The sequence below is a fragment of the Chelonia mydas genome, chromosome 3 (assembly GCF_015237465.2).
Source record: "Chelonia mydas isolate rCheMyd1 chromosome 3, rCheMyd1.pri.v2, whole genome shotgun sequence".
Lineage (NCBI taxonomy): Eukaryota > Metazoa > Chordata > Testudines > Cheloniidae > Chelonia > Chelonia mydas.
The window spans coordinates 135425846-135446761 of NC_057851.1; the positions used below are offsets into that span (position 1 = coordinate 135425846).

Below are 20916 nucleotides of genomic sequence, written 5' to 3' on the forward strand. Positions count from 1 at the left end.
ATTTAATCAATGGTTTACAGAACCAGATAATATTATACCAGCTGTACCAGATCTTGGTCTCATTTCATCCACAAGTCACCCAGTCAAATTGCCTTCCTTTATGCAGTCAGCTAATAACACATGACTCCTGCACCAGAATACAAAACTTGACCCTGAAAAAGCTCCAGGAAGGGTTAAGGGGATGCAGAGTATAGTTACGTAATAATTCACTGTTATTGGGAAATACCTGTTGAGAACTTCGGATTTGGAACATTATTTATAAATATTTTCAGAATAGCTTTCCATCTAGTTAATCACTGTAGTTTCCAGAAAAGGGTATTTAGTTAGCATCAGCACTAATCCTTTATCATTCTCTCACACAAGTACAATGAATTTTCCGACCAATCTCTCCTGCCATCATGTGCTAAAGAGCCAGCAGCATGTAAAATGGGGATATTACTTACTCGCTTTTGTAAAGCACTTTGAGATCTATGGCTAAAGATCACTGTGTGCGAACTTATTATTATATAAAAGACATTTAAGTGAAAGGAACTACATAGCAACTGAAATTTTAAAAGCCAAATTTATTACAAAGCAGTCTTCTGTGAAATGAAACTATCGAAACACTGTAGAATATGTCGCTATTCTCTCTCTTTAAATCATCTGGATTTTCTTTTTTTAGCCATAAGGCATTTTTTAAAGTAATTTCTTTTTGTGCAGATGTCAAACAATGCATGTTGTCAGTCAGTAAAATGTTGATTTTTCCTCTGGGTCTTCCAGAGTGTTTAGATTGTCATTTAGATTGGAAGCTCTGCTAGTTAGTAACTGTTTTGATATGTCTTTTGTATAGCATCAAACACACTGTTAGTGCTAAACCAATTAAAATAATCATAATTATTGGAAAACTAATATAGTAATTATAAAATTTAAATTTTAAATTCAGCGATTTGCTATTTTGTATGCTACAAAGATTATGAAGTGTTCATTTTTTGTTTCCTTTACCAGACACAGAAGTATTAGCTAGATAATAATATGAAACAGTTCTCCAGCTGGCTGTGATGATAATGTTACATGAAAATACAATTCATTTTCCACAGTTAATTTGGAATTTCTGGTACTCTGTTTAACCAAAATGGAAGCATTGAAGAGGTAATGTAACAAAGAAATAGAATAACTACAGAATTTATCTAGCAATCAGACATCATCTAGAGCAGGGGTGGGCAAACTATGGCCCGTGGGTCAGATCTGGCTCGTCAGGGCTTTGGATTTGGCCTGTGGGATTGCCAACCCCTTGGCGCCACGGGGCTAAGGCAGGCTCCCTGCTTTCCCTGGCCCCATGGCAATCCAGGAAGCGGCTGGCACCACGTCCCTGCGGCCCCTGGGAAGGGGGGGGGGCAGAGGGCGCCACACGCTGCCCTCGCCTACAGGCACTGCCCCCCGCAGCTCCCATTGGCCGGGAACTGTGGGGGGCGGTGCCTGCAGGTGGGGGTGGTGTCTGCAGGCGAGGGTAGTGCGCGGAGCCTTCTGCCCCCTCCCCGCCTTCCTCTAGGGGCTGCAGGGATGTGCTGCCAGCTGTTTCTGGGAGCGGCGCAGGGCCAGGGAAGGCAGGGAGCCTGTCTTAGCCCCGCTGCACGCCGCTGCCACCCCAGAGCCACTCAAGGTAAGCGGTGCCAGGCCAGAGCTGGAACCCCAAACCCCTCCTGCACCACACACCCCAACCCCCTGCCCTGAGCCCCCTGCTGCACCCTTCCCTGCACCCCAACCCCTGCCCTGAGCCCCCTCCTAAACCCCGCACCCCAACCCTCTGCCCCAGCCCTACATTCATGGCCCTGCATACAATTTCCCCACCCAGATGTGGCCCTCCGGCCAAAAAGTTTGCCCACCCGTGATCTACAGTCTTTGCTCTTTCCTTTGTTAGAGGATGAAAATACAAAATAGCTACTTAAAAAAAAATTGGGATTACCAAGTAGGGATGTGGAAGAAGCTCAGAACTGTGATAATATTCCATGATTCATACTAATATAATATTCATATACTGTGACAGGGTCGGTTAGGATAGCTATAGGAGAGTAATAGAAGGCAGATATATAAGCCCCAGGCTAAGTAGGTCCCTTTTCCCTGGGTAAGGTAACAGGGAAGGTTCCAGAACAATCAAGAACCTTCTGGAGACAATTAAGACAGGCTGATTAGAACACCTGCAGCCAATCAAGAAGCTGCTAGAATCAATTAAGGCAGGCTAATCAGGGCACCTGTGTTTTAAAAAGGAGCTCACTTCAGTTTGTGGTGTGCGTGTGAGGAGCTGGGAACAAGAGGCACTAGGAGCTGAGAGTGAGAACGCGGACTGTTGGAGGACTGAGGTGTACAAGCATTATCAGACACCAGGAGGAAGGTCCTATGGTGAGGATAAAGAAGGTGTTAGGAGGAGGCCATGGGGAAGTAGCCCAGGGAGTTGTAGCGGTCACACAGCTATTGCAGGAGGCACTCTAGACAGCTGCATTCCACAGGGCCCTGGGCTGTAACCCGGAGTAGAGGGTGGGCCCAGGTTCCCCCCAAATTCCTCCTAACTTCTGGTCAGACACAGAAGTCGTCCACCTGGACTGTGAATTCAGAAAAACAATCAAGCTGAGGGCTGCTGTGAAGCTCCAAGGTGAGCAAATCCGCCAATAAGCGCAAGACCCACCAAGGTAGCGCAGGAACTTTGTCACAATACATATTTATACACAGTACGTTTAAAAGATGGGCTTTTGCACTAGAACTTAATAAGACAAAAAACTTTTAAAGATTTGACATTTTAGATTTTCTGTTTGCTGTTACCTCTAATATTAACACTCGGATAAAAGTGTACTTCTACATGGCTTGTTCTTATTACTGCAGTGGTTATAATCTTCACATCACAACCTATTATGATAACTAACTTAGACAGAAAGAACTCTGAAGGAGCCATCTTTTTATTATGTGTTTGCACAGTGCCTAGCACCGGGGGCCCTGGTCTAAAACTAGGGACCCTACGTGCTACCACAATATAGCAATAGTAATACTGTCGTGAAACGTATAGGTCACAATTTTTTGCACCACGATTTCATTGCAGGTTTAGCTAGGAATAGAAGACAGACAGGGAGAAGTTACCAACATGTTAAAAAGCTTCACTACAATGCTCAGAGTCAAGCTTTCAGATGGTTGTAGGTATTCCCTCATGAAGGGGGGAAGTGCAAGAGACCACCTGTGACACAGTAGGTCACACAGTGCATTATCCAGAACAAATTCCTGCAGTACAACATATATTTTCAATTGAAAGAACTGTAAATGTGTGTTTGTAACAAACTTCTTCAAGTTTCTGCTACCATAAAAGGGAAGTAAGTCTTGCATGCATATGCCTGCCCAGACAATAGTTCTTCCCATTTTTCACAGTAACATGTCTGATAGTATAACGAATTTTTAAGAGTCCAGTACACTCCAATGTCATGAACAGCAAAGCAGTAACTGTGATATTATGCACTAAAAACACTGAAATAATACTAAGCTATTATTTCATGAATAGCATGGTGATATTGCTGTTTCTAAGACTTGTATGGAAAAGCCAGCTTTCAAAGAAAACTTTTGATCAGTAAGAGACAAAGAACATTTACTCACTCCCAACTGACTGAGCAGAACAGTATATTTAGGTTACAAAGCTAAGAAATAAGAATTGCACTGTTAAGCTTTCAGGATTTTTTAAAAGTACATAATTAGTAGACTTTTAAATATTTGTCATCATTTTCTTTCTGAAAAATTTGAATGTCAGTGGAATATTCATGAGCAAATAATCATAACAGAATTTTTCATTAATTCTGCTTAATGAAATCCCCACATATATTTTACTCCTTTGAAAAGCTATTACCCACCGCTAAATTCATTTTCATTTGAAATGTCATTGGATCTGTAGTCTGCAATAAATCAACTGGAACTTTGGTTAACAAAAATATTTTACTGATGTATTACAAAACATTTTGGTTTATATCAGAGTACGGACTTAAAGTTGAATCCAGAGTCCCAAATCAGTATGGTAAATAGAGTATCTGTGTATTCTGCATATCTAGCCATTAATGTGCATCTTCTTTAGCTCTCATGAATGTGATTATACCAAAAGGATTTTTTTATGTATCCAACAGAATGTTTGCTGTTGAAAGAACTACAGAAACGTGTTAAGTCACAAGTTTTGATTATCAAGAGCGATTCAACTTTTGTAAACAAATGAATGTATAGTCTTATAAATTGTGTAACATTACCCAAGACATTTTTTCTTTCAAAGAGCAAGCTTTTGGAAGATACGAAGCCTTCAACTGTATAATAACGTAACACACTCCAGTCAGAATACTTACTGTAGGATCATTTAAATTAACTGTTTTACTTTTTTAAGACTCCATCCTGCAAAGAAATTTGCTACCACGCTCTCCTGTACAGATGCAACAATGACTTCAACTGGACTCCACAAGACTGCAGGGATCCACCCATGACCTCTACGAAAGACTGAAGCCTTAGGAAATAAATATAGCTGAAATTATTCACTTTACCTTTCAGCCTCTTCAAGTACACTGGAACATCACTCTTAATGCTTTTGGAATCCTCCTCTGTTGCTTCCCATATCATTCTAGGGGGATTGTTCTGTGCTAGCCAGTCAGCTACTTTGCTCTCAGCAGCCATCATCACAGTTTGAAGCCCAGGTAGGTCCTGTCCACTAGGAGAAGACTTCTTCGGCTTGTGACGCTGATCTGATGTGAATTTTGTCACATGATCTTTGATAGTTACTTTTCCTGGAGTGGTGTCATCAAATTCAATGGTAAATGAAGCATGCCCTGCACCTGCTGCATGTGAGGTTTGGGTGTCTTTTGTTGGGATTTCATGAATAGTGCTCTCTGCTATTTGTGAAGGTTGATGGAATTCTTTTGTAGGAATTTCAAAGTAACTTGGCTCCCTACAGAAAGGATAAAGTTCTTCTTCATTTGCAGCTGAAGATTTCTCCTCAACTTGCTTGACATCTGTGCTGCATCCTATTAGGAAAAATAAAAAATAGATTTCACAATACTGGGGAACTCGGGGTCTTCAAGGAATTTCAGAATTCCTATAAAGGCCACTGGAGTAATTCCTGGAAAACAGCAGAAGACTGAACAATGTACTTCTGGAACTGTAAGTTATTTTTGCTATTTGAAAAATGTCACTGAAGAGGGGACAGCCATGACTGTAAGCATGTCAAGCTGGCAGAAAGTTCTCTTAGAATTTGTCAAAGAAAATTTGCAATCCAACAGATTTGTGGATGATGGAAGGAGATTCATATTAATAGCAACATAGGAAATAGTTCAAAAAATCATAAGAGCTAATATTTTGAAAAATAATATTGCTATTCAGAGCTACCTGGAAATCATCAAAAAGCAACTGACTGGACTTATGGAACAAATGTCCTGAATTAGATGGGGTTGATATGACTTCATTTCCTAAGCTATACAGTCAGTATAATTTTTCATAGCAAGACTGTTCGGAAAAATAATTCAAATATGAATGCAAGATAAAAATGAGTTCCCATGTGAAAGTTAAAACAAAGAACAAGAACAGGCATTTGAGACTGTTTTATAACACAAACATGTTCTATATTTTTACAAAAGGTGAATTATAAACTAAATTCCTAATGATACGTGCCCTTATTTCACTGAACACAATTTATAAAGCACAGGAACAGCAGACTAAAAACTACAGTAGCATAAAGAATTCAGGAATTTAAATTTCATGCTTTTGAATGGAGCAAAGAAAACAGGAGAAGTGGGGGAGTGGGATGGGAAATGAGTGTCCCACTGCACATCCTGAATTAATGTTAAATTAAAGCTTTCATGTGGCTGCTAGCAAAGCGATTTTAGGAAACTAGCCTTTACATGCATTTGGCAAAAGAAATATACGAGCCAAAATATCTGATGTAAAGATGCACAGTAAGCAAGAGATATTCATCTAGAAGTTAATCGCAGCAAGCCAGACTCCAAACAATATAATTCAAATGGTTCTCACACTTTTTACACGATTCATATTAAGATTTGTAGGAAAGGATTTTAGGACACAAAGAGAAGTATTAAAAATCCTATTAATATGTTCATCATGTGGCTGAAAATAGACAAATTGTATCCACCTAAGATAGTGAAATTTGTACCTGAAATCTGTTATTTAGCCAGTAAGGTAGCAATGTAAATAAAGAAATGTACAAATGAATTATAAATATTTCCTGTTATTCTTCAGGAAAGATTTGCTTTTTTGACAAGTCTTGATTTATTTTCAGTATCATGTGTCTTTACAAAAAGATCAAAAAGATGATGAAACCACAGAAAACAGGATGGGTTATTTGATCCTGATAATATGGACTACTTTGAGAGTAACACAGTGGCTGGAAAAGTTCGAGAATGAACGGTACTAAGGAGGGATGAGAGGATTAATGTACATCCTCCCCTTATTCTCATGCTTCAAATCTTACAGAATAAGATCTCTTAAAACAATTTGTATGCCTTGTACTAAGTTACTTTATTTATATTATTATTAAAATGTTTCTGCAGTAAAACATTTTTCTACCTATTTTAAAAGTACAATCTAGATCAGATCAAAAGTAAAATTCTTCTCTTGACTTTCATATCAAGACACCATTTCTTGTATAAAGTGAGGTCTTTAAATAGCCTGAAAAAAACATATTGGAATACATAAAATGTGATCTGAACACTTTAAGACTGCGAGTCTATATAGTTCAAACCTAAATTATGACAAAGAATGAATTTATCTCAAATAATTTAGGTAAAGAAAAAGGTATGATGAGTAATTTTTAAAAAAATTATAGATTTCCCCATACAAGCCAATGAGTGATTTCCTCATAAAACAGGTAAGAATTTTTTTAAAAAGTAAGCACAAAAACAATTTAACTAAATATATTAGCTAAAAAATAGGAACTTTTTTCAAACTACAGCTTTTGCAATCTTGTGTACGGTGAGATTTTTCAATGATTAAGCAGCACAAGAAACAAAATGTAAAATAGTTTTAATCTTCTATGTTCCACTGTAGTATAAGCAAAAACAAAAAAGACCCAAGTTTCATGTTGATGCAGATCTCCTTTCGATGCTCTATGTTATCTTTTAAAATTAAATTACTGGTATTATATTAGATTTGCAGAGATTAAACTGAATAAGAGTCTGTAAAATAGCCTCACCTTTGCCTTCATAATACCATAAAGTAATCCGCACTGCCCAAGCAATCTGTGCATCAGGAAAATGTATGTAGTACTGAAACATAACTACATAAACACTTAACACTGAAGTGGTTCATCACAACAATTTCTGAGCTAAATAGGAATTACAAAAATGCATTTGTGAATGGATTATAAATTATCATTTTGGTGGAGTGGGTTGGGGAGAGGACAGCACCAGGCTGGTGTGGGGAGTGCAGGAATAGTCAGAGGAAGGAAGCAATGTCCTGGTCTTGCAGCAGAGGAGCACAAGGAAAAATGCAGTTGGTGCTTAGCGCTGGAGAGCAAAGCGAATGAGGCTGGATGGTGGGAGAAGTCAAGGCTGACGTCACATGAACTGCATGCGCAGGGAGCCTGGATGGGGAAAGAGCCTATCTTGGGAAGTAGAGCTTGAAGATTTGTGAGAGGGCAAGGAAGGTTGTGAGCAGCGGTGTGGGATGGGGGAAGCAGGAGTTGAGAGTAAGTTTCTCGGTAGCAGAGGGCAGAGGATAAAGGGGTGTATATGGAGATGAAGATCTTCCACCCTGCACAGTTCCTGAGCTAGGAAACTGAACCAGGTGCAGGTTCTGGGAGGCAAACAGGGAAGCAAATAGCGTTGCAACTGCCACAGGGATATTGTGTGATTGCAAATAGAATCATAAGAGTTGGAAGCAGAGGTAGTCTGAGTGATCATGATTGGGCAGGAAGGCTATCCATGAGACACCGGCGTCACTGAGTGGTGGTGTACACTATAAAAGAGTTTGAAGAATACCTGGCCTAATACATTATCTCATCTGAAAATAAATGGATTCAGAAAATTATTTTACTGGAATGAACTCACAACTTGGGTAAAAAAAACCCAGCAAAACTCACTTTGTATCCTCACTGGCACCAAGTTTTACAGCTATGTTGGTTTTTTATTTTGTTTTTTTGCACACTCGCAAATAATCATGGGGCCCTAAAATTCCATTTGTCCTGCAGGACAAGAATGTATGTATATGTACTCATGGTTATTCAATGGAATTCATCTGTTGGCCTGCAAGACTGGAGATTTTTTAAGGCACTTGTACTGCACTTCTGAAAAACACGTAACAGTCTTAAGAAACTATTTCCACAATATTCAGGTTATTTATTATTCAAAAATTCTCTTCTGTACTTCGCACGGTGTGATTTTATACATTTTCCACTTTAGCGACACAAAAAATGACCTGACATTGCACAGATTTTTCAAACGAGCATTTCAGCAAAAGTGGAACAAAGAAAAAGATCTGCAGTTACTGTCCTTTCTTCTATTTTAGCAGACTAGTTTGTGATTATTTTGTCCAGTAGCAAGACTATAAATAAACTGATAGCTTTTCCATGTTCTCTTTTAAATGACAAAGTCACTCCATCAATCCAGATGCTAATGTTAGAGACAGATAAACCTAAAAGCATGAATTGGAGATCAGAACGGCAGATTTACATGCCAGTAAAATAATCCAAAATTCTTGAAAAGTCTTGTTAGCCACTATTTGAAAAGAAATGTAACACAATTTTTCAGAGACAGAAGCTAAGGTGTGCCAATATTAGTACCTAGTGGAATCCCATTCTTCTCATCTCTTATCCTGTTTTTCCCCTTTCTGATTCTTTTCCAGACTATTGCTTTTTCTTTCATACTTCCTCTCTCTTTTCCTTTATCGGCCCTTTTGCTTTTCATAGTTCACAATTTTCTAGTGACTTTAGTTTATGTCCTATATTTCCCATCAGGTCCAGAAAAATCTAAATAATAATTTATCACTATTAAATACAAATATTTCCCCACATTTTTATGTTATAGCAACTTGTCTTTTAGCAAATGTGTGAAGTTGCTCTCTAAACATTTGTTTTTATCTTTTGTATGTCACTTTTCACAAGTAGTAACTTGACTAAAAATTACAAAAAGAGGATTACAAGCTATCTTTCGTTGTCTAAATATTTTAAAAGGTCCCTGATCTACAAAGTTCAGAATGCCTCCTGTGACATGCTGTGCACGTTCACTTCCATAGCCTTGCATAGGCTGACATAAGCATTACTCACACTTATTCTAGGTCCCTGTACCTCAAAGTATTTAAACATGCACTTAAGTGTTTTGCTGAATTGAGGCCTTACTGTTTAATTTTAAGGATCACCTGGATCTCTCTTTAATTTATCTTTCAGAGATTTAATATTCTAGTGTTGTCTTAGAATGGCAGTTTTTTGTTACCTGCAAAGAAACTTTACATATTAAAAATACTTTAAAGTTACCCACTGTTGGAATTCAGAACTATTTAGGTCCCTATCTTATAAAGTACTGTATGAAGAACTTAAATAATGTTCTCCTCAAAGCCTTAAACTGAATTTAAAAATTTAAGTTTTTGGTCCACTATTCCTATACATTTAGATTTAGAAATTCAGATTAGGAGAATTAGTGATGCCAAATTCTACAGCAATTAATGAAACCACAAATACTTTTTTGGGGGGGAGAAGGGGTGAGTGGAGGAAAGGGGTGTGATGAGAAGAGTTAGATCCCAGTATACTTTCCACTAGCAGAGAAAGCTAGAGCAAATGAGAGTACTTTGAACTCAGCTCAAAAGCAGCAGTATTGGGTCATATATGAAGTCATACTGTATACACCATTTCATGGATCTATAGATCACAAAATTACATCACTATATTTCTCTAACAAAAGCACAAGGATGTGCCTTTTTGGAATCGAGTCCGCTGTGCTCTGTTTACTACAAAGATTTTCCATTAGAGTTTCCATTTTCCATTAGAGTAAGGTTGAAAGACAGTAATACCAAAATAATCTCATTAACTTGAGATTTTAAAGACTAATTTCACATAGCTGGTTTAGCAGCGACAAATCTCCCATACCAAACTCCTCATTAAATCATGCTCCATCTATCGTAATGTATACTTTACCTTCTGGTCAACAGAGAAATTTTTTTTTTTCAAATTGTTAAAGTCTGATGAAGACTCTTATTTAGATTAATTTATTAAAATTTTTGGATTTGTGTTATTGAAACAAAAGTTTGAAGAATTATAAATATAAGAATCTATAATTTACTTGTTCTAGACCAATGGTCCCCAAACTGTGGGGCACACCCATGTAGGGCTGTGTGGAGTAACGTGTGTGTGTGGGCCATGGCAGGGCCTGGGCCAGCCCCCATGAGGGGTGGCGAGGAAGTGCCATCCAGCCCCATTCCGCCCACTGCTCTGCTCCGGGCCATGCCCCTGCTCCCAGCACCCGGGCTCAGCTCCCTACTGCGGCTCCTGGGGGACAGGGGCGGACCTGGTAAGGGGATGGGGTGGGGTGCACGAGCAAAAGAGTTTGGTGGCCACTGTTCTAGACAGTCTTGCATTAAGAAGGCTGTTTCAAAGATCTTTTATTTGTTTGTGTTAAATATCTGAGATAGCAATGATTTACCATACAAAAAAAGCAAATTATATGCTATTATCTCAGCTGGTCAGTGCTGGACTACAGGTTAGATCTAAAAAGTTGAAACAACATTCAAGGAGATGTGAAATTTCACAGGAGTTCCAGTTATAATAAATAAAGAATGTTTCCCTCACACACGAATGGTTTTTCCAATTTCTGCCTGAATGTACTTATGCTGTAATGTCGAGACACCAAAAATTATATGCAAGTCTGTTGAAAAGCAACAAAAATAAGTTTTAATGGAAGGATGAAAACTTTAGGGGGAGCAAGCCTATGAAATTATGCACCAGTGAAGCGGTCCAAAAAAGGCTATGTAATAATTTATTTGGTATTAAAAGTGTGTGAAAATATTTAGTAACTTTGGAACAGTTCTACAGCAAATACTAGTATCACAGGAAAGCAGGTTTTCTGGGGGAGGGAAGCCCACTAAGGTATACCACACAGAACAAAATTGTTTGTCCTGCACATGTCAGAAGACAGACAGGATCCAAGGGATGTGATTTAATTAGGTTATAACTTTACTAAACTTAACTCATTAACTCAACCTATTCAGCAATAAATTGTACAGTGCAGATCATGGTTCCTTCTTTGTTTCCACCTGGTGGAGGGCTGCCACTAGACCCCCTGCCCTCCAAACTAGGTTCCCAGCCCGTTGCTGGGACCCCACCTCTCTCCCCTCACATGAGGGTTAAATGTCTGGGGAAAGAGGGTTGGTCTCCTCGCAGAACCACACTTTAGGAGCTGTTCTCAGCTTCTTTAGGAATGGTCTTGAAGGCTAATTCAAATGCTAGTTTATCAGGGAACTGGACCTCTAAGGAGCAAATACCTGCATTGTACACCTGTCACCTGCTAAATTATGACAGCTTGAACCTTACCTCCTGACAGGGTTCCTGAGCTGTTGCGGGGATGCCAAACCCTACCCCCCCTCACCCCCCCCCCTCACCCCCGCAGCCAATCTGTCAGTGATGGAAAAGTTCCTTCCCAGTCACAAAAAGCAACTATCACAATGCCTACAGTAGATCAAAAAACCCAGTCCTACCCTAATTCTAGGTATGGGAGAGAGGGAGCGGTTAATCCAGAAATGAGAGGGGATTCAGGCTGGAAGGCCAGGGCTTATATACACTCCCCAATGTGTGCAGGGGCCAATGGTTTACCTGAGCCCTACCAGCCCACCCACCAGCTCAGGTGATTCCCTCTGAGGTTGGGAGGGAGTTCACCGGCACGTGAAGAGGAGGGCAAGGGGACACAAAGGAGCCACAACCCATTTCTTCCTGCCAGTCCAGAAAAAGCCCTTTGTCTCCTCAAGATGGCCTTCCACCTGACATGTCTGCTCAGCATTCTGCCAACACTAATAAACATTCTACATCAAATACAGAGAAGTTGGAACACATGGAGACTGAGTTTGAAAGTCTACTGATAACCTAAAGTGATTAAGAAAATAAAATCACTATTTTTTGTTTTAAAGTTTTAAATTATTAAAGTTCTAAATCCTTGCAATTTGAATCCTTTTAGAGAAAGGAACCAAATATTCACCAATATAGGGTTTGTGGTTGTTTGTTTGTTTCATGGGGCTTTTTTTTTTTTTTTTGGCTTTAATGCTCTTGTACAACTTTATTCACTTAAGTCTGTTCACTATATTCTTCTGTCACAAGTTGAATTCCATTCTTTGTTAGAAGTAATAACCTTCAATTTAAAAAAAGAAGCTATTTGAACAAATATTTTTATTTAATCTCTCTTACAGTGATTCTGTTTGTAGCAGGTACCTTCATGATTAAACAACCAAAGAAAAGGTATTTCAAAGATAAAATGGAACTGTTTCACACAGTGAGATGATGCACATTATGTATTCTCCTGGGAGACTCCGTGCCCAAATATTTTTTTATAACCTTGTATCAAAATTTTGTCTAATCTTGCCATTCTTCACTTTATTTGTAAATTACCACAGCTGAGCACATTAAGCAGATCCTTTAGACTTCCATTCATTACTGAAGTTCTTCTCTAGCACAGATAAACTTTTTTTCCTTCCCTTCTACTGCTAAGGCAGGTTTTTATCTCATTGACTAGCTGGTTTAATCAGATGTTGGCTTCTCTTATCTGCTTTTCTTTGAATTCAGACAGCACTGTAGAAGCCACTCCTCTCTTTCAAAGTACTTATGCTATTATGAAGAAAGCAATTTTAATGTATGAATAAAATAAGACAACAAAATTGCACATCATTCTGGAGTACTTTCATACCTTGGGTGCGATCTTCAGAAGTCACCCAAAAAGTGGTGTTATTTCAGCACATGTATTCTGTAGAGATTTTTTTTTATTTTTTATTTTTTTAAAGAATAGTCCTACATAAAAATTACAACAAAACCACAGAACTGCACAATTTCACAATTCAAAATGTAGCATTAAACTAACAAAAATGAATACAATAATTTTTTTTTAAAATCCCTCTTAAAATTACTCTTCTTCATTTGACTTTTGTTTTCTTAAAAGAAAACTATCCTCCCACATGTTCACATACAATATTCCTCCTCTGAATCAGAAGAACAGTCAGGACTACTGACCTATGGAGTGAACAATGCCATAAATGTTGGCATCTGACCATGTGAGAAAAAAGGAGGTGGCGGCAATAACACCATGGAAGAGACAGAAGGATGACAGAGTGGAAGATTTCATGACCAGTGTTTTACAATCCCCCAATTTTAAAAAGGAAGAAGGTGGACCACCCTACCACTAAGACGATATACTTCACATTTTAAAGGGAGGGCCCCAAAGAGATGGAGAAGGTAAGAGCTCATCAGAGAGCTTGAGGGAGAAAAGTACTATGATGCTAAAGCTCACTGCTTTCTACTTGCCTTCACAGACAACAACAGATATTTTTCCTTACCCAGCCCCACAACACATGCAATTTTCCCTATGTTGAGAGGAATGGAGACAGAACCACATACGACAGCTGTTAGTCACTGATGACTTTATTACGAGAACTCTACCACCATCTTTACAGACCAAAACCCCACAGAATTCACGGAATTCTACCTGTCCCTTGCTAGGGAATTGGGACCCGGAAGTGAGAATGCTGCAAAAATGGTATCTTCAGAGAAATAATTTTTTAATTAACATGAAGTGTAGGCTGGTGACCTGACAAATGAGTTATGCAGTTATGTTATCTCAGACAAGTATTCACAAACCCTTTATATCACACTATCATGCATTTAATTTATCCTACATACAGTACAGATTTTTTGTAGTGAAATTTAGAGAGTTTCTTGCAAATTATTGTGACTATTTCTGTATACCTATGCCTGTAAAACTAGGTGTCTTAGACCAACTGTAGACTCAAGAAGAGCCATAAAAACCTCAGAATGTGACCAAAAAAATGTTTACACAAAAAAGTCATCACTTTAAAAGAAACCTTTGGAGGTCTTTACCCAGTCTCTACCCACTAATCTAAAGCCCTAGTGGTGAAAGCTTTATTCCATTAGAATGTGGAAATCCAAGGCTGCCAAACTCACATACAGTCCCCAAAGGTCCTAAGATATTGGATTTTAAGTTCACTACATTTTTAAGTTATTTTGGGTTATTTTAAGAGACTTCTAGGGCTTGCTCCAACCCCTCTCTAGCAGGATTCATGGCAACTAAAACAGATGATGTAAAAGGAGGAAGGACACAAAAATCATCCCAATTTTTTTTTAAAAAAACCCACCTTCAAACACACACACACTCACATGTGGAAGTCTAAAGTAAGGCTCCCAAATCCATGTATAGGCACCTAAATAAAAGTGGCTTGGATTTGCCTTGATTTAAATAGGATTTGTCAGTGTTCAACACTTTCCAAAGTGAGTCCACTTTTATTTGAATACCCTCACGATGGATTTAGGAGCCTAACTTTAGGTACCCACATTTGTAAGTTTTGGCCATATATTTTACACAAACTAACTTTTAACAGCATAACTAGTAGAAATGGAAAGTCCTAGTTACAGAAACTATGGGTAAATGAACATTACAACAAAGATTTTTCTTGCAAATTTAACATATAAATCAGAATATCTTTTTTTTTTTTGCATTAACTATGGACTAACATTAACGCTGATGGAACATTAAGGAATGACAGTAGCACAGAACATTGCCAGAAGGAATCTTGTACTGCTGGCATCCACACAGCAAAACAAAACAGAACCATTTATTTTCACAGTCAGAGATATTGATTTGGTGACAGTGTCCATTACAATGGATTAATTTTTATTATACCAAATGACAGATGTGGATTTAATCACTATTAGATCGATACTAGTTTGGAAGAATGACTTTACTCACTATATCCACTAGTAAGCTATTGTACTGTGTACAAAGTGATTTAAGTAACATACTCTGTACTCAGAACAGTACAGTTCTGTTATTGTTGAACTGCTATTTATGAACTTTTATTTTTTACTAGACAAACTTATCCTAGCTTTTATCACTGAATAACTGTCAGCAATCCAGAAACCTGGCTGGTTAATAAAATCTCATTTATTAGAATTTGGATTAAATGCATAGTGGATATTACGTGGAAACAAATAATTAAATCTTTGTCTGGGTTGAGTTGCTAGGGGTGCTGAAACAATTTGTATAGTGGGGGTGCTGAGAGCCATTGAACCAAACTATAAACCCTGTATATGATGGAAACCACTTCAAAACAGGGGGTGCAGCAGCACCCTCAGATCCCCTAGTTCCAGCACCTATGTGAATTGGTATTAAACAGAATGAAGTTGAGAAATTTCTCAAGCAGTCAGAATCTCCAACATGTATTTATATCCTTTTTGTTCATGAAAGCACAGCTTTATTAAATATTTGGCGAATAACTCTGCCCACTGCATCATGGCAATAGTTGAGGAGAATTAAAGAAGGTATTCACAAAGGGCAAAATCCTAGCTCCATTAAAATTAATGGGCGTTTTTGCCTCTGACTTCAATAGGGCCAGGATTTCAGCCATAGACTCCAATATGATGAAAATCTGTCATATTTGCTGTCATAAAACAGCGACAAAAACCAGAAGGTCAACAGAGAAAGGCAACTCTGCAGCATAAAGCTCAGATACTAGTGAAGCAACAGTATTTAACAGTGATAAAAGAACATACAAAATTAATAAGTCATTAATTATTGAAAAACAGTTATCTTTCTTATATACCTCTGTGGGCTCCCACATTTTAAGAGCTACTTACTTACTAAAGAGTAAAAAAGATACTACAAATTGAAATGTTTTCTGAACAGTCTCACCTGAAGCTCCTGTTTCATGTATTTTTTCTTCATGTTTGACATCTTGTTTGCAACCATTTTTTTCATCAGTCTCATCCTCACCCCACCAGGATGGCTGTCCATACAAAGGTGTACCACGAGGCATGGCAGAAAGATCTATAAAAATATTCCAAAGCCAAAGAAATTACTTCACCATTTACTTTACATAAGATGTTTAGATACAAGTGACAAGGAGAAAGAGAAGTTCTGATGGATCTTGTATGTTGAAAGTTGAAACAGTTTGATTGCTTGTGTTTCCTCCAATACAAAGCCAATTTAATGTCTGGACAAATGACCTGCATGCTAAATATAAAAGCTTACTAATGATCTGACCAAAACTGCTTGCTTAGGAATTTATGCAAATACAAGTGACTTACATCTTGCTGCTACTGCATAGTATTTTTAAATATTATTTTCTGCTTTCATTTAAAAGACAAATCAACTCACTATCAGCACATTATTAAAAGCTACCATTTCTGTGAAAGGATTCTCTCTTTTACCCACATTGAACTTTCGCTGGAATACTATCACATGGAAAACTGATCAAATTTTGTAATGCTGCCAAGGTTTCAAATAGCTGGCAGTTACTAAAGAAAACCAATACGTACACACTTATATATTAGTTAGTTCAACTACACTATTTTTTAAAGCCATATTTAAGTAAGAAAATATAACTATAAAAAAGAACTAAATCTCATGATTTAGTTATAATATACATAGTACACGTATCTGAATAGGAAAGGGTTAAGTAAGAAATTAGATATGAAACAGTTATTCCACCTCCATGACTAACCAGTCAGTTGAGCTCTGACCTGCTCTCCATATTAAGAACAGCTCATATTTCTTAAGACAATATTGCACCCTATTAAGATTTGGCAATTTTAATATCATACAGATGTTCTAACGGAATATATCTTAACTTCTTTTATATTGTATTTCAACACCAGATATCTCAGTGACTGGGTATACGTGCTCCCTATGGTAAAAACAGCTCTGTTTCCTTTTCAGAATTCCCATATCTCTATAATTTTATATCAGACATTTTTGTTTGGCGCACAAAATAGAGTATCTGAAAGTATTATATATTTTGACAGTAATATGCACTATTTGCATGCTAAGAAATAAGGACTATTTGTGAACTTCTACCTTGCTAGCAAATAATGGTTTGTTCAGTAGTGTTCAAAGGGTTAATCTTCACCCACAAATAAATGGATGGCCGCTTCAAATGTTTAATACAATTTAAAATACCCACATATCTAATTATTTTTCTTCCAAAACAATGTTCTTCTACCTTAGAATATACTGTAGTTTAAAAAAAACCAGCAACAAACGATAGAGTAAATTTTAGTGTATTTAACTGCATGAACAATAGAAAACACTTATGTATGTAACAAGTGGCTGAAGAAAAAATCAAGACCTCAATACTCTTCTGAGTAGAGCTGGGAAAATTTTTTCATATAGGTTAATTTAATAAAATGAAAATGTTTTCAGGTTGATTCCGATAAGAAAGAAAATCCGTGCGCCCCGTTAGCCCAATGGTTGGGACACTTGCTTGACAGATGGGAAAACCAGGTTTGAATTCCCACTCTAGAATAGGGATCTAAATTAACATCTTCCCTTCCCAGGTGAGCATCCTAACCACCAAACTATAGGCTATTCGGGGGTGGGTTACTCTCAATCTCTCCTGTTGAATACATTCCATTTTGTATAAACACTTAAATATTCATGGGAGCAGGGCCTTGAATGCAAATCTCTCCCCTAGCAGATGAGTGCCCTAACCAGTAGACTATAGGGTATTCTGCTCTCAATTGCTCATAATGAAGCTGTTCCAACTTTACAAAAATATTCATGGGTGGGGGGAGAAGGGGAGGGGAGAGAGAGAACGAACAACTATATACCCTGTTGAGTAAGACGCTTACCTGGCAGATAGGAGATGTGGATTCAAATCCATCTTCTGAATCAGACAGAGAGAAGAATTGAATCCATATCTCCTACCTCTCAGGTGAGTGTACGAGTCTCTGGGACAAAATCTGTCCTTTCTTCTGTGTTAGCACTGTGCCGAGCACAATGGTGTCCTGGTCCATTATCAGGGCCCCTAAGCGTGAAAGTAATACAAATAATATTAATATAACCAGAAAAAATAATAAATTATGCTATAACCTACTAAAACAGAAAAATATTACAGAAAAATACAACAAAATAGAACTATCAAGAATGGAAGAGTACTAAAAAATATTACTGGTTAACTGAAAAGTTTCATTAGTGAATAAATTCAATAAAGTGCCACTCTACCACTGCTAAAGTTAACAAAAGTTTGCACTGGGTGTGGTGGCTGTGTGCAGGGGAAGAGCTGGAAATTCAGAAAACTCAGAGCAAAAAACTTATGCAAGTTTTTATATTCATGTCTAGATGCTGTGATAAAGAAAGCTAGAAATTCTGAGGGTTATTATTAAACCTTTTAAAAATATATATATTTAAAAATCTCTTCTGCAACATGTCTACAGTATCTGCTGAAATATCTGAGGAAAGAAAAAACTTGCCTTCTCTAATTATACTTTGTATTGCTACAAAAATTTATCTCACCCATAGATTTTTCTTCAGATTTCAATGCTTCTGTAGCTTTGTGATGCACTTCACCTGTGGCATCTGGTACCTTTGGCTCTACACCTGTGGAGCTGACTGGCTTTGATCCTTCTGCCTCTGAGGATTTTTGGGATAACTGGAGTTGACTTGTAAATTTTTCATGCTAAACAACATTTAAGAAAAAAAGAGAAAAAGATCTCAACTAAAATAAACTGCATAAACTATAGTTATACATATACAGAGAAGGGCAGAATACATAAATAAAGGTGTGACAGATGGAAATCTGGGAAGCATGAGGACTTCGAAAGACTAGTATATTGAAATGTGCCAGAGAGTCATGGACTTCTGGTATAATAGATGTTGAATGCCTTTTCAGTGTCCTGGTTCAGTAAGTTGGTTTCCTGGGGGATTGGGCGGTTAATACAAAATCCCCAGTGCCAGTTACTCAAAAACTCAGACTTTGAAGCTTTGCCCCCTGAGAAGAAGAGCACTGACTGGTGTTACCTGTTACAGTCAGCCAGAGATCAAATGCCCAGATTCTATAAAGAAACAGCTGAACTGCCCCAGGGTGTTCTTGCTCTTGATCTGAAACATGATGTGAAATTGTAAAACCAGGAGAGAAAACCCAGTGGAGGGATTTCAAAGACTGAAACCAACCAGAGCCAAATGCTGGAACTGGAGTGACTTCTAGTAAGCTTTTAGCATATGTGTAGATCTGTTGGATGATGTGGGTGTTTGGTTTTTTGTTTGTTTGTTTGTTTGTTTCTTTGCTTTTAATGTTTGGTCTTTGATGCTTATGACTCAAGAGTAAATGTACTTTTTTTTGTGAATGCTGGTTAATAACTGGTCTGCACTGTTGTAGTCTAGCACCTGGAGAAAGAGTGAACCACTGCTGGACCCAAGTCAGATCTGCTGGAGAACTCACAGTGAGGTGCAGAGGGATTGCAAGCCTAAAACCCGGCCTGGAGAGAGAGACATGGGTCTTCACATGAGAAAGGTGACCACTAAAAAACTTGAAACTTTAAGTGGTTGCCCTGAGAATGCAAAATTTGGGGAGGGGAGGCCAAAGGTGCAGTTAACCCTTAAACTGTGACAGTAGTGATTGCATGTTATTACCTTAAGGGCTTCTTCAGGGACCCTCATTTCACCTCTGACTACAGTAAAAAGATTAGTATGTATGAAATGATAAGGAAAACAACCTGAAAAGTTTCACAGCTCCAAAAAAATTTACACTAGAGACAGAAAGTCTTACTTTAAGATAAGCCACAGCAAAAAATTGAGATTTTTTTCTTTAAAATGGAATAAATGTAACTTAATAGGATGAAAATACAAAACAATACAAGATTAGAAATTTGATAAATTCTTACTTTGCTTACTTACAAAAGCTCTCACAAAACCCGACAGTCTCATCCAGCTTCTAAAAGATCCAGAAGATACTATAATGTAGTCTCATATTATTAAGATAGTTTTCAAAAAAAAATTACATTTATGACTAACATATTATGAAGTATATTTGTCAAAATAAACACATTTTGATTCATTACTTGTAATAAATACAGTACAATAGCTTGTAAATACAGTAGTACAAAAGTGATGAGTCCTTGCTGTGAAGAGTTTACAAATTAGGCATACAACAAGGAATGACAGTAAACAAAGGTTTGGGAGGACAAGGATTGACCATGAAAGATCATGAGATATACTTATGTATCAGTGTATGTGACCAACGTTATGTCACCATCTTATTCTTTTTTTCCATTTAATTACTAACATTTAGAGCAATGTCTAGAATTGGAAAATTTATCTGTGCTTAATTGGAAGTTTTCTTTTTTTTTTTTTCTTCTTTTTTCTTTTTTTAAGTAGTGAGGTCCACAGGGTACCTTAGTCTACTTGGAGTGTGGGGCTCAAACAAGATCAGTCAGTCTTTGGATGCAAGGTAACGTCCTAGTCCCCTGAAGTTAGCTCCAGTAGTGACATCTTCCACAGGCAGGATGATTCATTTGTACTTTCTTAAATTACAGATTGTGTTAACTATACTTAGAAGAAAAAACACAACTTATACTACTGCAGAGCATGGGCAATGTCCCCTAATGAAACAAACCCAAAATCTTTGAATGTAAATTTCCATTTTTATTCTGGATCTTCTATTTGTTTGCAGTACAGGCCAGATCTGTGGATCTTATTATTCAAAAAAAAGGGGGAATTTCTGATAGGCACACGTAAGTTTTCCTATTCTTCATCATGCTCAAGTCCACAGATCCATTACAACCAGATTTTCACAGGATTGTGCCTCCAGGATGGGATGCAGACTCATCCTTTAAATATGGACATCTAAAATGAGGTATTTATTTACACTCCTCCTTCCTCTGACCACTAGGGTGTAAAGAATACGACTTTCTCCAAAAATGAAGTTGACTAGAGACTGGATGACCAA

The 20916-nt window shown here is 37.7% G+C and overlaps 1 protein-coding gene across 14 annotated transcripts in view; it reads right to left on the reverse strand.

Moving 5' to 3' along the window:
- CEP170 (centrosomal protein 170) overlaps positions 1-20916 on the reverse strand; it is a 188873-nt gene that overhangs the window by 91258 nt on the left and 76699 nt on the right. For 13 of the 14 annotated variants that reach the window (XM_043543338.1, XM_043543343.1, XM_043543344.1 and 10 more), the window contains 4 exons: positions 19602-19660; positions 18486-18648; positions 15885-16019; positions 4530-5006 (listed from right to left, as the gene is read on the reverse strand). In XM_043543338.1, the coding sequence (XP_043399273.1) occupies positions 4530-5006; positions 15885-16019; positions 18486-18648; positions 19602-19660 (834 nt within the window). The remainder of the gene's footprint in view (positions 1-4529; positions 5007-15884; positions 16020-18485; positions 18649-19601; positions 19661-20916) is intronic. The other variant, XM_043543345.1, reaches the window with a different exon arrangement.